The following is a 16,423-nucleotide window of genomic DNA, read 5'->3' as shown; positions in this document are numbered from 1 at the left end:
GCCTATCATTATACATTTAATTTAGTGTGTGAATGTTTCTTCATTCAGAGTCAGTGGAGGAGATCAAACTCATCAGATTCTCCTGCAGCTTCATCATGGGTAATTCACAAGGATCCAGAGTTGGAGATTGTTCTCCAGGATGCAGGTACTTTCAACAAACATTACATTACCATTACCCCCACACCTCCACCCCTCGCCACACATCGCATGCATTACCATTACCTCCACCCCTCGCATTTCTCATCCCTTATGTTACATTAAATGGAATTTTTAAATCAACTGGCCGCTGGATTGAGTAATATGTCTGAAAAGACTGTACATTAGATGGTTTACTTTGTTTCAAAGTAGTCAATCCATAACCTGAACTAAAATCTTTAGGGACATGTTTAAAAAAAAAACGTAAGTTATTCTAACATGACTAGAGCTAGCAAGAAACGGTGACAAACGTACTCTTTTTATCATTACACTTTTGATATAGGAACTCGAACTCCTAATATTTTACTAAGCAATTATGGAGATATAAACATAATCGAAGCACTTACAGGATTTTCATTCAGGATTTCACTCTTTGTGAGGTTTGGTTTTGCCGTGTTCAGCTACAGTGCGTGTCTGCGGGAGCACCACAACAACAATCTGTGACGCTGTATAGGAACTCACTCGGCGCTGCCCTGATTGCTGCCTCGCGTTAGGAAATGAATTTATTACTGTTATAAATATAAAACGTCATTAAAGACCTATAATTTTCACAATCGTTTTTAATGTTAAAATATATTTGTCGGGGGGACCCCAAAATCCCAAAATAAAGTCTCATGGGGGGTCCCTAATGACTTATGGAGGGTCCGGGACCCCCCCACACCCCTCATTTCGAACCCTGGTTTACAGGAAAAATATGATTTTTTGGCCTATTTTTTTTTTACATTTTTTTTTTTACTAAAATGAAATATTCAGTAAAAAGATAGTTGTTTCCTCAAAGTACTTTTTGATGCAGGATAAATGTATTCACAGTAATCTAAAGGATTAAACTGAATCTGTTCTCTGTTCCAGTTCAGTCCAGCAGAAGAGCTCAAACCCAGAGTCCAGCTGTGTGTCTATGAAGAGTAACTGCTCTATGGAGCCGCCACAAGCGTTTAAGAGTGGAGACAAACGGCCTGATCTCAGGTATATCACTTCTATAAAAGATGTGCTTATAGTGCGACACTTTTGAATTAGAATCATCATTTTTCTCAGTCAGTCAGTCTAATACTAGCAATGACATCGAGTAAATGTAAGCTGAGATCTTCTCCACCTTTATATAATGGAGTAGGTGTAAAACTGAGTGGATTTTTTTAACTGCTGGTTCAGGGCCCGTATTTATCAAGCTACTCAAAGTGACATTTTAGTCTTATATAAATAATAATAAAAAAAAAAAATCAGGTCATATAAATCGGCATATTTATGATATTTTAACCTTTATAAAGGGCATTTTCCCTCATCCCTAATCGATTCCCTAATCGCTTATTTCCCTAATCGCTTCCCTAATGCGTCATCTTTCATTTAAAATTCTTAAATTTCATAGAATAATAAGATGCTAAAGGGCTGTTACCAATCAAATTAAACTGCATTAAATAATGTAATGAGATTATTTTAATTATTTTTTTGAATATACCATTAAGAAATGTTGGAAAGAATGATACTTTTAAACACGAAACTAAACCACCGGCAGGAGGCTGCAGGAGACCGAGTCATTGAGTCATTTACTCAAACGATTCATTCAAACAACTGATTCATTCAGGGATGAGGCAGTTGTAAATGAATAGGAATTCATTGAATCTTTGACTCAACCGATTCGTTCAAAACACTGAATCATTCAGGAATGAAACACAGTTGAGTTTTCCTTTGAGATGCGCTGTGGTTCTTCTAGGATCTTTTTTTAAACTATTTTCGCTGCTGAAATAAAGCAAAAAATGGCAATATTGTGTCTAAAATTCAAGTGACTTAATATTAATGACTTGTTTATTGAACTGCAATATGAAATCAGTGTCACATTTTCAATCGTGATGGTATTCAGTGCTCTTGGTCGTATGATGTTGATGTTACTGGACAAGCGTAAATGTCGAGCCTGTAATACATATCAAAACATATTTTAAATATGATGTACTAATTTCATTATAGCACTCATCAGCCTGCAGCTTCCAAGACAATGTTTACTGTAAACAACACAGAGACAGAACAAAATTCACGCGTTTCGTTTAAAGACAGGGTTCGTACGTTTTGAAAAAACCTGGAAAAGTTATGGAATTTGAAAAATGCAAATTCCAGGCCTGGAAGGGTTTTGAAAAAATAGAAAGACCCAGAAAGTTTTGGAAAAGTCATGGAATTTCTTTTAACACAGCATAATATGTGATTAATACAAAAACTGTTTCGCGTTGTCTTAACGTCCTTATATTCGGGCGGCATAACGTTCAGTTCACGTCCGATTCACTCACTTGTTGCGATGTTGCCTGAGGCGAAGTCGGTTCTGACAGAAATTTAATTGAAATGCCAGGAAAGTGGCACGAGCATGCTAAAGTTTTGCAAGCACCGGTGGGTCGAGAATGTAGCGGAAAGAGGATTGCAGCTCTGGCCGCATGTGAAAAGATACGTCTCCTGCACGCGAGAGGAGAGAAGAAAACGAGTAAATGTCAGTTCAATTGTAAGTTCATTCTTTATCTGCTTAGGAGTGTGCGATATTGTCTATGAACTATGATGATATTGTAATCATTGTTTTAACTATGTACGAGCCGAGGCACTGCGAGTGCAAGCTGACATCGCGTTTCTCTCATGCTTGCTTTCACTGCGTGATGTGTCAGTGCAGTTATAGTTATAGATGTCCCCAAATGAGTTTTTGTCTATCATATTATGTTGTCATATTAGAATATCACATGAGCAAGAGTGCCGTTTTCCTGTGCAAATGTGCTATTTATTTTATACAACAGTTAAAATAACAATAAAGTTGACATTGTGAGTTACTTTTTGGACACAATATTGTCAATTTTCACTTTATATCGCCGACGAGAATTTCATAATGAAGCCGTAGTCCAACAGACATCGATGATTTATTTATTTATTTAATGAAATCCGCGTTTTGAATGAATCATTTTAACGATTCAATGAACAATCACTTGTTTTTCTGAATGAATCAGCCGTTTGAACGAATCGGTTGAAATTACTCCAACATCTCGCTTATTAAGACAGTGACTTGACGCCACCTACTGGTGGTTTTAGTTTCATATTTAAAGTATCTTTTAATTAAAACGTTAAAATTATAAATCATTTCATTTAAATATTGAATAGCTTTATTTATGCAATTGTAAATGAAGTGTAAATATAGTAGGCTAATGCCAGTTTTGATGCCGCTTCTGTGACAGCTCTAATGTCGACTGACATTTTCAGGAATACATAGTCATGGAAATGTGCCAAATAGTCATGGAAAAGTCATGGAAAAGTATTGGTTAAAATGTGTATAAACCCTGTAAAGACTTATGTCCCCGATCGCCTTCCAGAAAGTGCATCATGTCAGAACAGAACGCTAATGAAATGTTTACCCGGCTTTAAAGCATGAGCAAATAATGAACTTTTGTGATTGTGAATAAGTGCAGAGTCCTGTGAGTGTAACTCTAGCGCTGCGTTAACATGTGATGTGAGTTTTACAGTATTGGGACTGAGCGCCAGAACTGCAGCTGATAGAATGTGATACTACCATATTTCTTCAAAAGCAGATCGTGGAGACATTAAATCATCCACGATCAAAAATCGTGATATCGCATAAGCACAAGTATAAAACGATTGTTATCATGTCTGAAAACACACACAAGTAACGGAGTTTACAAAACTCGCACGCGTGCTACAGTGGGACATTCATTCATCATCGCACAGACCAATCTTTCCGTAACTGTACAGCCCTGCAATGAGTATCACAATGTATTCTTTTGAAAATTATTTATTGAATGATTATTAGTGTTGAATGTAAACTCCTCTTAGGAATTTCACCATTCAATGGGAATTTATCTGAGCATATTCTTAAATAAGGAAATCTATTCAGTGATTGGTCCATGCCTATGTCATCATCCAAAATCCCGTTTGTGGCACAGCAAAGTGTTGTGAATCATCTCTAAGACTGACACTTAAGATTTAGTCCTACACTTCACTTAAATTACGACTGAGATGCTTGATAACTAACTTCTAAACACAGCTTTGAGCCAAGAGTTGTTTTACTCTTAAGTCCATTCTTAGCAGTGTTCTTGTGAGTAATTCTCAGAGGCTTGATAAATACGGTAGAGCTGTAATCGGGCCTTAAAAGTTCGGCCCGAAAAGGCCCGAGCCCGACAGAGTTTGGCCCGAGCCCGACAAGTACATTTTGATTGACAGCTTTTTAAAAGCCCGAACCCGTTTACAGCCCGACTGTCCAAAAGGCCGTCTATCAGCAGTGATAAGAGTGTCGGAGAATAGCGCGGACACGCGCTTCACACCGCGAGCCGGCACACGCACCACTCGGCGGAAAAGGGAGAGAAAGAAAAAAAGAGACTGCGTCGCACGCACACAGCACCTTTGTCTTTCGTAAAAAAAGGAGTAATTTATACATTTTTTAACATCATTTATTCATGACTAACGGAGGCTAGAGGCCACTTGGAAGTTGGAACAAAGAAATAAAATAAATCCTCCAGAGACCAGCCTCCATTTCACCTCCTCAAGATCCATTTTCACGCTAATCTAAACACATCACCTGACCGCTCATTTACCACGCAACCCGAAGCGCGAGCCCGAGCCCGGCCCGAGCCCGTGTAAAATAATAGAAATTAAGACCAAACCCGTCGGGTCCCGTCGGGTTCGGGCAAAGATCTTCAGCTCTAAAATACGGGTTCAGATTTGTTGAAAGCTTCACGGTGTCTGGTCAGAACAGTGATGTTTCACAGCAAGAGTAGCGTTACTAGAGTACAGTAAGGTGGTTTATCTTTAAAGCTCAGCTAAACATTGGTCTCTTTAGTCGGTTGAGCCTTCGTCCTCCATTGTGCCTTTGAGAAGAGTCATGTGATCTTGGTTGATGTTCATCTGAGTTGAATCATTCTATAATTCTATAGTTGATTTCAATTTGTTTGCTTTGAATTCCTAATTCCTAATATTACCGGTTTTCTCAGTCGCTTTGGTACAATTGTTGAATCATGCTTAACATTTTTAAACCAGTGAGTTAATTTCTCAAAATAATTGTAATCAAAGTGTGAAACACAGTGCAAAACAGTTACAGACATTAAAGCAAAAGTACACAACATTTATGTGGTCTTTTATAAGTCTGTATTCTTTATATTTTACTTAGTTTGAAACCCAGTTCAGTCCAGCAGAAGAGATTAAAACCAGAGTCCAGCTGTGTGTCTATGAAGAGTAACTGGTCTATGGATCCGCCACTACACTTTAAGAGTGGAAACAAATGGCCTGATCTCAGGTATATCATTTCTATAAAAGATGTGCTTATTGTATTTTATTTGTATGAAATTGTTATTAATATACAGCAGTTTAATGAGTTACAATCTTGCTGGTTTCGGTCTATTAATGATCATCATTGTGCTCTTGTGTAAAGCTCTATGTGTTGTATTGTTAATACATTCACACACTGTAAAAGCTGTTGGTCTGTTACTCAGTTAATGACACAATTACATCAATATCAGTGTGTCTGATTCTTAACCCTCTTCATTCTGATTTAAGGTCAACTCTTCCATCCAGACCAGTTAAAAACAAAACTGTGTCCAAGCCTGTGATTCAACCACAAGACTTTAATGAAAGCATGTTTCCTGGTTTCAGGTAAAATTCAGGACTTTGTTGTTGTTTAATTTTAGGTGCTGCAATTCACATCACACATCACTCACACACACGATTAATGATTTACACATTTCAGAAACCGAATGATGTTCTGTGTCCCATAAATAGTGTTGTAATTTTGTAATAAAGTGGTATTTTAATCTTACAGCCATGACTCTAATCCTGCTGAAGTCCTCAACACATTGAGATCAAATCTGAGACAGAAGTTTGAGTGTTTGTATGAGGGAATATCAAAGCAGGGAAACCCAACACTCCTGAATGAGATCTACACAGAGCTCTACATCACAGAGAGTGGAAGTGGAGAGATCAATAATGAGCATGAGGTGAGACAGATCGAGACACAGTCCAGGAGAGCAGAAACAGAGGACACACCGATCAAATGCAGTGACATCTTTAGACCTTTACCTGGACAAGACAAACCCATCAGAACTGTGCTGACAAAGGGAGTCGCTGGCATTGGGAAAACAGTCTCTGTGCAGAAGCTCATCCTGGACTGGGCTGAAGGGAAAGAGAATCAGGACGTCCAGCTCATATTTCCACTCGCTTTCAGAGAGCTCAACTTGATGAAGGACAAAACACTCAGTCTTTCAGATCTTCTTCATCTCTTTTTCCCCGAAACTAAAGAAATGGACATATCCAGTGATGAGTATAAAGTGTTGTTCATCTTTGATGGTCTGGATGAGTGTCGTCTGTCTCTGGATTTTCAGAGCGATGTGAGGTTGTGTGATATATCTGAATCAGCCTCAGTGGACGAGCTGCTGAAGAACCTCATTGAGGGGAATCTGCTTCCCTCGTCTCTCATCTGGATCACCTCCAGACCAGCAGCAGCGGATCTCGTCCCCTCTGAGTGTGTCCATCGAGTGACAGAGGTACGAGGCTTCAGTGACACACAGAAGCAGGAATACTTCAGGAAGAGAATCAGTGATCAGAGTCTGGCCGACAGGATCATCTCACACCTGAAGTCCTCAAGGAGCCTCTTTATTATGTGCCACATCCCAGTGTTCTGCTGGATCTCAGCCACTGTTCTAGAGGAGATGTTGAGGAAATCACGGAGAGGAGAGATTCCCAAGACTCTCACTCAGATGTACACACACTTCCTGCTCATTCAGACCAACATCAAACATGAGAAGGACTATGAGAAGAAAGTGAAAGATGAAGACATGATTGTCAAACTGGGGAAACTGGCTTATCTGCAGCTTGTGAAAGGCAACCTGATCTTCTATGAGGAAGACCTGAGCGAGTGTGGCATTGAGGAGGCAGAAGCATCAGTTTACTCAGGATTGTGCACTCAGATCTTCAGAGAGGAGTTGGGCTTGTGTCAGGGGAAAGTCTTCAGCTTTGTTCATCTGAGCATTCAGGAACATCTAGCAGCTCTATATGTGCATCTCTCCTTTATCAACAATAACATCAATGTGTTTGACCAGATTACCAAACCAACTAATGGAGGCAGAGTTTCCCTATCGGATCTCCATCAGAGAGCTGTGGATGAGGCTTTACACAGTAAAAATGGGCATCTGGACCTTTTCCTTCGTTTCCTTCTGGGTCTGTCAGTGAAGTCTAACCAGAGTCTCTTACAAGAGCTGAAGACACAGACAGCAAACAGCTCTCACAACAATAAGAGAACAGCTGACTATATTAAAGACAAGATCAGTGAGAATCCCTCTCCAGATAAATACATCAATCTGTTTCACTGTCTGAATGAACTGGGTGATCTTTCTCTAGTGAACGAAGCTAAACCTCATACGGGCTATAGAGGATTACGTGCTGTGAAACTCTCCTCGTCTCAGTGGTCAGCTTTAGTGTTTGTGTTGTTGTCCTCAGAGGAGACACTGCAGATGTTTGACCTGTACAACTTAATTGGAGACAGAGATGATCGGTAAGTAACACTGAGTGCAATCATTACAGTCTAAAACATTATGAACAAAGAGAAACTCAGAGATCAGAGGTGTTTAAATCACGGGGCACAGACTGATTTCTGGGATATTGTAGATCATTTGCGTGTGTTCCTCAAACCGTGGCTGTGTCCTAGTAAGACTGCATATCTCGACTGCCACGTCATCAAGCGCCTCTGAAGGCCGTCTCAGTTTGAAGGATGTTTTGAAGACAGACTTCATTTTGTGTCTTTAATTCAGCTCATTTTGAAGGATGCATCAAGTATATCCTTTGTGTTCTTCAATCTCCCACAATCCTTTGCACACATTCTAATTAATGTAAAAGAACTGATGGAAAACGAGTCGGCACTGAGTTTATCTGAGTTCATTATGAAATGTAAGACACAGATAATGTATTTTGAGATGAAGGCATTCATGTTATCTTTTGTTTCTGTGTAAATGAATCACTGAACACTAAACTGACAATAATGTAAGACACTGGGAGACACAGACGGCTGTCAGTCACTGTATTGCATTCATAAAAAAGCCAGTTAATATAAAGATATTTAATAGGAAGTATTTTTCCTAAATGAAGTTTTAATATTATTATTATACAAAAGGAAGTATTAAGAAAATAAATTAGATTAATGTCTCATCATCATTTTTCTTCATCACCAGTTGCTGGCAAAATGATGGACAATGATTCACATTTTGTGCGCATCATTTCCTGTGACAATAAAACTAAGTAAATTATTAAATGAACAAGTATGTAAATAAACAAGTAACAAGCAAACAAACTCGTGTGCTTAATTTCTAGGAATAATTTGCTGATGCAGGTACAAAAATACCTTTTTCTTGCCCCCCCGCCCGACTCGGGAGTTAAATGTCTCCATGGTGATAACCATAGCAACGGACAGGACAAACAAACCTGATGTGTCATAATAGTGTTGTAGTGTAAATGCAGACTAATAGCCCTGCCACAGCAACACTAACGAGAAGAAGAAGAGACTAATCAGTGACGGCTGAATACGAGGCTTCTACAGTTATAGATATAAAACCACTTTTTCACATGTCCTTTATAAAGCAGTGTTTCATTAAAACAATTATTTGAGGGTATTTAGGAAGGTATAATGTATTATTTACTTATGATATGAATTATTATTATTATCATTAATAATTAACTTTAACTTTAAATAATTTTTATTTTCAATTAGTGCCACACAGAACACAGGAGATGAAGTTCTCCAGAAGCTGATGCCTGTGGTTACAGCAACTAGATGCGCTGAGTAAGTAACACTGAGAACAAGCATCACTGTTAAAACATTATAACAGTTCTTACTTAAACATTATAAATTAATGGTTTAACAAAAAATATGAGTCACACTTCAGCTCTTGCCTATCTGACCTGATTTGTGATCTACTTAACCATTTTTTATGATATATGTGTGAGAAATTTATATTCAAATATATGCATTTGTAATGTATGCATATAAACATTTATATTTAATGTATGTAATGTATTCAATGTATTCCATTTGATCAGTTATAATCTTTCTCCCTCACATAGAGACATCATCTCTTACAATAACAGTTACATTTACTGATATATTGAATTCATTGTTTAAAAAAAGAGATATTGCACAAATTATAAACACAATCAAGAAAAGCAAAGATTTCTGTTTTGATCTGAGAGAGTGAAGAGTGTGTCATTGTTCTCTACAGGTTGGAGAGTTGTGGTGTGACAGATGAAGGTTGTGCTGCTCTGGCTTCAGCTCTGAGATCAAACCCCTCACACCTGAGAGATCTGGATCTGTCTGGGAATAATCTAGGAGACTCAGGAGTGAAGCTGTTCTCTGCTGTACTGGCGAATCCTCACTGTAAACTGGAGAAACTGAGGTAAGATCATACGTTACTCTCACATGAAACTGTTTTTAAACGGATGTCTGCCAATAGGCCTAAAACATTACATATATGGTTATTGTGACAGAGACTGGGACTCCAGGTTAATAAGATTCTGACTGAGTAGCAAGATATGAATTCAATTGTGATTCTGTGAGAATTCACAGATCCAGTTTCTCTTTTTTAATCTTCCTCTTAACATTTAAAGGAATCTACATGTGTGTGTGTGTGTGTGTGTGTGTGTGTGTGTTTGTGTGTGTGCTCAAATATGGCTTCTGGAGAGCAAATGAAGGATAAAATATGAATTACTAAACAGACATTAATTAAGCAGTTCCCCATACTTTTAGAGTTACAACTAACAGCCACTAGATGGCAGCAGCGTATAAGAGATGAACTGACAGCTAGTAAATCTTTGAACATGGAGTGCTGATGATAATAAATGTAATATGTCAGGCTCACAATTTTTACAATTGAAGTGCTATAAAAGTTGTAGAAATGACAAATTCAATGTGCATTGTATTAAAAAAATCTTTATTGATATGCAAATAGTGTTGTAGCAAATTCTAAGTCCTCAAATCGGGTCCCGAAGAAATCTCTCAAGAGTCGAATTTCCAGGTTTCAGAAGAAGTAACTTTATTGACAAGCAACAAAGTGAGATGCAGCTGTTCATCTGATCTGCAATGGTCAGAACCTCAGGTTTTATACCTTTTCTTATCACTAGGTAGCCAATCAGCTATCGAGATTTCGCTACCGTTAGCATCATCTTTCCCGGAGACATTATTCTATTGGTGGAAAAATCTTTGGTCATACCCATTTTCTAGAATATCTGCAGTGTTGTCATACCATCCATCATTTTTAATTGACGTTTTTAGTACCATCTTATCAGCTACCCATACACATCTTCTCTCTGAGCTTGTTAGGTACTCTTTCATCCTCACAGACCACTTGACCTAATTTGACCTGATGTATCCTGATTTAACCTCGGTTCTGACTGAGACACAGAAATACAGATTTTTACATGAGGCAAAGGAAAATCTCCAACAATAGACAATAGACATCCAGCAAAAGAAAAATGGCAAGTGATGTATGCCCTCAAATCTGTAGATGTGCATGGATTTGTCCTGAATCCCTTCAAGAACTCGGGAGCAACTAGAGTATACACACCTTCTGTATAGTGTAACGTGTCATAACGTAATTGTGTGTAGGACAGTGAGTGAGTGAGAAAACGTGTGTGTGTGTGTGTGTGTGTGTGTGTGTGTGGGATCATCTTTATCTTTAGCGTGCGCAGCTCAAACAGCAATGCGCATTTATAACTATAATTGGGACTGTCATATACATGCCATTATAATGAGAACACTATTGTAATAAAATGTTGTGTATTCTCTGGGTTTAGTGGCCGTGTTTCAGCGCGTTGTTGTAGAAATAGCACGTCCAGAACAGCGATTACACGTTCTGACCAGCACAGTCAAGCTCACTTGTGCATTCACGTCACTTTGTGCAGATATATGATAAGTCGTAATATTAAGTTTATGAAATATAAATATCTGATTAATCTCACATAGGATCAGTGGCGGTTCTAGACCACAGTAACTGGGGGGGCCAGGCAGGGGCCACTTATGCTTTTAGGGGGCACACCTTTAACATTCATCTTAACCTATTTTCAGTATTATTTCTAGTCATATTTCACCATGTCATGTATGACTGCAATCTCTAGAAAAAGCTAATAAATTATATTAGCTAAGCTAATAAAACAATTTCAATTCAAATGAATGTTTCATTATGTTTAATTGTAGTGTGATATAATGATCAATAATAACACATTTTTAGCATCTAAGCACATCTAGGCACTTTTTTATACCTGGGGTGGGCGATATGGCAATAATATCATATCACGATTTTTTTTTTTCAGGAAAATCACGATTTTATCACGATTCTTTTTTCATGTTGGTTTTACTATTTTGCAAGTGACTGAGCATTACAGCCAAACTAATTTCCCTATTTTAAAAACAAAGCCTTATAGGTAACAAAATATAAAATAAAAAAGAATGGCAGACATTTAGGCCAAAGTGGCGAAGATAAAAATCTTTGTCATTATTTTCTTTGTTATTAAAAATTAAGAACAGAGATACACATTACACATACACAACTTAATATACAAATGAAATAAACTGCTTTATTTTTTCAGCTATAGGTGTATTTAACAGTATGAGAAAGTAATTAAATGAACAAATATGAAAATAAAACACAACAGACTTAAAGTTCTCAGTCAAGAGCAGTGAATGATTTCCTCTGTGTGTTTTGTTGTTTTATTAACATTAACCCTCAAACCGTATTCACTTTATAGCCCTTAATCCTGTAATGTGGACAAATGTGGGCACAGAGGACTCAGGTGTGATCCTATGTTTTATTTATTATAAATGTTATATCACTGTCTTCGATAAAATTTTGTCTATCCATTTATGGTGTTTTTTTTTATTTTGGGGGTATTTTTGAATTTATTTACTTCAAAAAGTACCATATTTTCTATGTAAATTATGCTTATTTTTTTTTATTTTTTTACTACATTAAAATATCATTCCAATAAGTTCTTAGAGCTAAAACCTAAAGATGAAGTGACTTTGCTGTCACCTGGTGTCTTATTTTGGTATTAAATTAACAAAAAAACAATAATATCAATAGCCACTAGATGGCTATAGTACTTAATGGCTGCATATATAGGCTGAACTCTATGAACCACTGTATAAAATGAATTTGACCTCTTAAGTTTTTGACTATCACAAGTTAAAATTGTAATTTAAAAATATATATATATATCTGTGTTAGGTGAGACTATACAAAGATGCCAAAATATGCTTAGATAAATATGACCATGCTATAAGGAAAAGACGAAAGTAGTAGATCATTTATCATGACTATGATCTGACTCTGAAGGTGTCAGGTGCCAGGTGGTTGATTGGATCATACCAAAAAACATGGTCAGACATTAGCTCATTCAATTCAGTTTTTATAAAAAAAAAAAAAAAAAGCCCAGCTCTGTCATAGGCTCATTGAATGTATTGTTTGTGTGTGTGTGAGAGAGAGAGCGGTTTTAGGCACGGGCGAACCGGGCAATCGCCCGGGGCGGCATTTTTGGGGGGGGCGGCGCCGCCGGCACGAAAAAAAAAAAAAATAAAAAAAAAAATTCTGCGCCGCGAAGCGGTTTTCTATTATCTATCATTTCACTGTCTGTGTGGGGAATTGGCAAATTTGCGCCCCCTCTCAGCTGCAGGCGCCCCTGCTTGCAGAAGATGCCGCGCACAGAAGCTGTTTGTTTGAGAAGGGGAAAGGGGAGGGGGCGCGGAGGCGCGGGCGCGGATGACAGTTCACCTCTCCCAAATGGAACGGACAAGGGGGGGATCCATATAGTTATCTAAGTCAGTCACACCTCGACTTTCTTCCAAATAACGCACATTTCATTCATAATATTATAAATACAGGCCTCTATATTTCCTGCACATTTTTGTTTTTCTGAATGGTCTGAATAAAAATAGGTAATACAAAACGATTACTTGGTCACCACCACCAAGGTGAATTGGTTTAGTCTTGACTTCTGGTCGTGACTCGTGAGTGACAGTTGGTATGGGGGGGATCAGGGGAAATCTGTTGATTGTCGATGTCGAGTGCCAAATAAGAGATGGACAAGAAAGGTCAAAGCCATCAGGTGTCCAATTTAGAAACGAGCGAAAGATAAAGGTATGCAACTATGTTTTCTCTGTATGATTACGGTATCCATGTCATGAATGAAGGGGCAATATTAATTGGTGGGTATAACTCTTATTTGTTATCCTTTTTGCTATGATTCTTGCTATGCTTAACAATAATTCGGTTTTAACTTAAACACGAGATCTAATTTCACCATAATATTGTGCTTTGCAACAAAACTGTGACAAGTTCAGTTATTACACTGCAAAAAATGCTTTTCTTAATTAGTATTTTTGTCTTGTTTCCAGTCCAAATATCAAACATTTCTTAAATAAAGATGCATAACGCTAACAAAGTGGTAAAATGACATAAGATATTAAGTCTTGTTTTCTGGGGAAATATTTTTTTTATTTATTTCCCCAGAAAACAAGACTTAATATCTTAAAATTGAGTGAAACACTTAAAATTGAGTTTTTGCTTAAAACAAGCAAAACATGATGATCTGCCAATGGGGTAAGAAAAATCGAAGGGGGTCTCGCCCAGGGTGTAATTCAATGTAGAACCGCCACTGAGAGAGAGAGGGGGTGATGAGCCAGGTGGATGATTGGATCATACCAAAAAACATGGTCAGACATTGGCTCATTCAATTATTTGTTTTTGTATGTGTGAGTTTTTATATATTTATATATAAGCCCAGCTCATACAGGGCTCATACATAGGCTCATTGAAAGCATTGTTTGTGTGTGTGTGTGTGTGTGTATGAGTGTGAGTTTTTGCCATGATGAGAATGTTGTACAGGATCAGCCCTTCATTTGTGTGTATGTTAGATATGCATTGTATTGGATCTAATGATTTATTTTTACAAAAAAACAAGAAGAATGCTCTAAATTACAGTTTTTCCCATTAATTTTTCCCATTAATTTCTATGGGTGCCCATTTTTGACCCAAATACAAGATTAAGGAGTTTTTTTTTTTTCACCCACTTAACATTGTAGAATTGAGTCAAAAAAAATGTGTTCAGGAGGCAAACTTAGGAAAAGTAGCCAAGTCTTGTACCGCTCAGATCAAGGGAAGTATTTTTTAAAAATAAATCAAAATTATTTTGCCCACATTTGTCCAGAATACGGTTTTAGGGTTAAAGGGATAATTCTCCCCCAAAAAAGTCATAATTTACTCTCTTAAGTTGTTTTAAACCCGAATAAGTTTCTTTCTTCTGTTGAAAATAAACGTTATTTGAAAGAATGCGAGTAACCACAACAGTTGATGTACCCCTGTGACTTCCATAGTATATATTTTTTCCTACTATGTATGGAAGTCAATGGGGACCAGCAACTGTTTGGTTTTGGGTGAACTATCTCTTTAAGGACAAGCGGCAGCATGTTTATTATTAGGGCTACTGTCTCTTTAAGAACTGCACGCGACGCGTCTAATATACACACATACATATGACAAGCAGATTTTAATTAATTTTCTCTGTTTGCTTTCACTTTAGACATAACCAACTTTGTTTATGTAAACAATGTCTGTATTTGACAGTATTAGCGCAATATAAGACTCAAAAGATAACTTAGTCCAGTAACAGGCTTTTAGTGCATGTGCGCGTCGAGTGTACGCGCTCAGTAAAGCGCATGTTTGAACAGCGCATCAGCAGCGAATGACGTTTAACCGGCAAGGCTTTAAAGCAAGTCAAGTCAAGTCAAGTCAAGTATATTTGTATAGCGCTTTTCACAATACAGATTGTATCAAAGCAGCTTCACAGTATTAAATTAAAATAATACAACAAGGTTTGTTTCTAGTGGAATTTATTGATAAAATCAAATTAGATATCCCCAGAATATCCCCAACTGAGCAAGCCAAAGGCAACAGTGGCAAGGAACCGAAAAACTCCATCAAGTGACCTAATAGTGTCCTAAAACTCCATCAGGTGACCCAATGGAGAAAAAAAAACCTTGGGAGAACCCAGGCTCAGTCGGGGGCCAGTTCTCCTCTGGCGTTTATTAACTAGAGGCCGGATTGTAATTTGAACTGTAAGATTAAAAATATTATATGAATGCCTGGCTGAAGAGATGCGACTTTAATCTAGTTTTAAACTGGGAGAGCGAGTCTGAGCAACGAACACTATCAGGAAGGCTATTCCAGAGTTTTGGAGCTAAATGTGAAAATGCTCTCCCTCCTTTGGTGGTTCTGGATATCCTAGGTATGACCAAAAGCCTTGAATTTAGTGATCTTAAAGAGCGCGATGGATTATAGGGCGATAGAAGATCCGTTAAATATACTGGAGCTAAGCCGTTTAGGGCTTTATAAGTCAGTAGCAATACCTTGTAATTAATACGGAACTTTATAGGTAACCAATGCAGTGATGATAAAATCGGTGTTATATGATCATATTTTCTTGATCTAGTAAGAACTCTAGCGGCGGCATTTTGGACTAACTGTAGCTTGTTAATTGAGGATGCAGGACAACCGGCTAATAAAGCATTACAGTAATCTAGTCTCGAGGTCATGAATGCATGAACTAACTTTTCTGCATCAGAAACTGATAGCATATTACGTAGCTTAGCAATGTTTCTAAGGTGGAAAAAGGCGGTTTTTGTAACATATGAAATATGATTTTTGAAAGACAGGTTGCAATCGAGTATAACACCCAGGTCTTTTACTGTAGAGGATAAAGTAACAGGACATCCTACTATATTAAAGTTGTATTGCGAGAGGTTTTGTGGGCGGTTTTTTGAACCGATAAGTAGTACCTCTGTTTTGTCTGGATTTAATAAAAGAAAATTACGCGTCATCCAATCTTTTATATCTTTAACACACTCTGTCAATTTGGATAATTTAGCGTTTTCATCTGGCCGTGATGAAATATATATTTGAGTGTCATCAGCATAACAATGGAAACTAATTCCATGTTTCCTTATAATATTTCCAAGTGGCATCATATATACTGAGAATAATAGAGGGCCTAACACAGATCCCTGCGGCACTCCATAGTTTACTGGAGTTATGATCGATTTTTCTCCATTTAAATAGACAAAATGGTAGCGGTCAGATAAGTATGATCTAAACCAGCTTAATGCTTGTCCTTGAACACCAGTATAATTTTGTAGTCGATCTAAGAGTATTGTGTGATCTATAGTATCAAACGC

The 16,423-nt window shown here is 37.6% G+C and overlaps 1 protein-coding gene across 1 annotated transcript in view; it reads left to right on the top strand.

Annotated features, from left to right (window-relative positions):
- The window catches only part of LOC311302519 (uncharacterized protein), a 1,110,603-nt gene that overhangs the window by 510,201 nt on the left and 583,979 nt on the right, over window positions 1–16,423 (top strand). Inside the window, exon 16 of the mRNA XM_084428464.1 lies at window positions 9,423–9,596. Coding sequence (XP_084284590.1) covers window positions 9,423–9,596 — 174 coding nt within the window. The remainder of the gene's footprint in view (window positions 1–9,422; window positions 9,597–16,423) is intronic.

This window comes from Rutilus rutilus (assembly GCF_951802725.1).
Source record: "Rutilus rutilus genome assembly, chromosome: 13".
Lineage (NCBI taxonomy): Eukaryota > Metazoa > Chordata > Actinopteri > Cypriniformes > Leuciscidae > Rutilus > Rutilus rutilus.
Note: the sequence above shows the minus strand (reverse complement) of the source record. Positions and strands in the feature narration are given on the sequence as shown.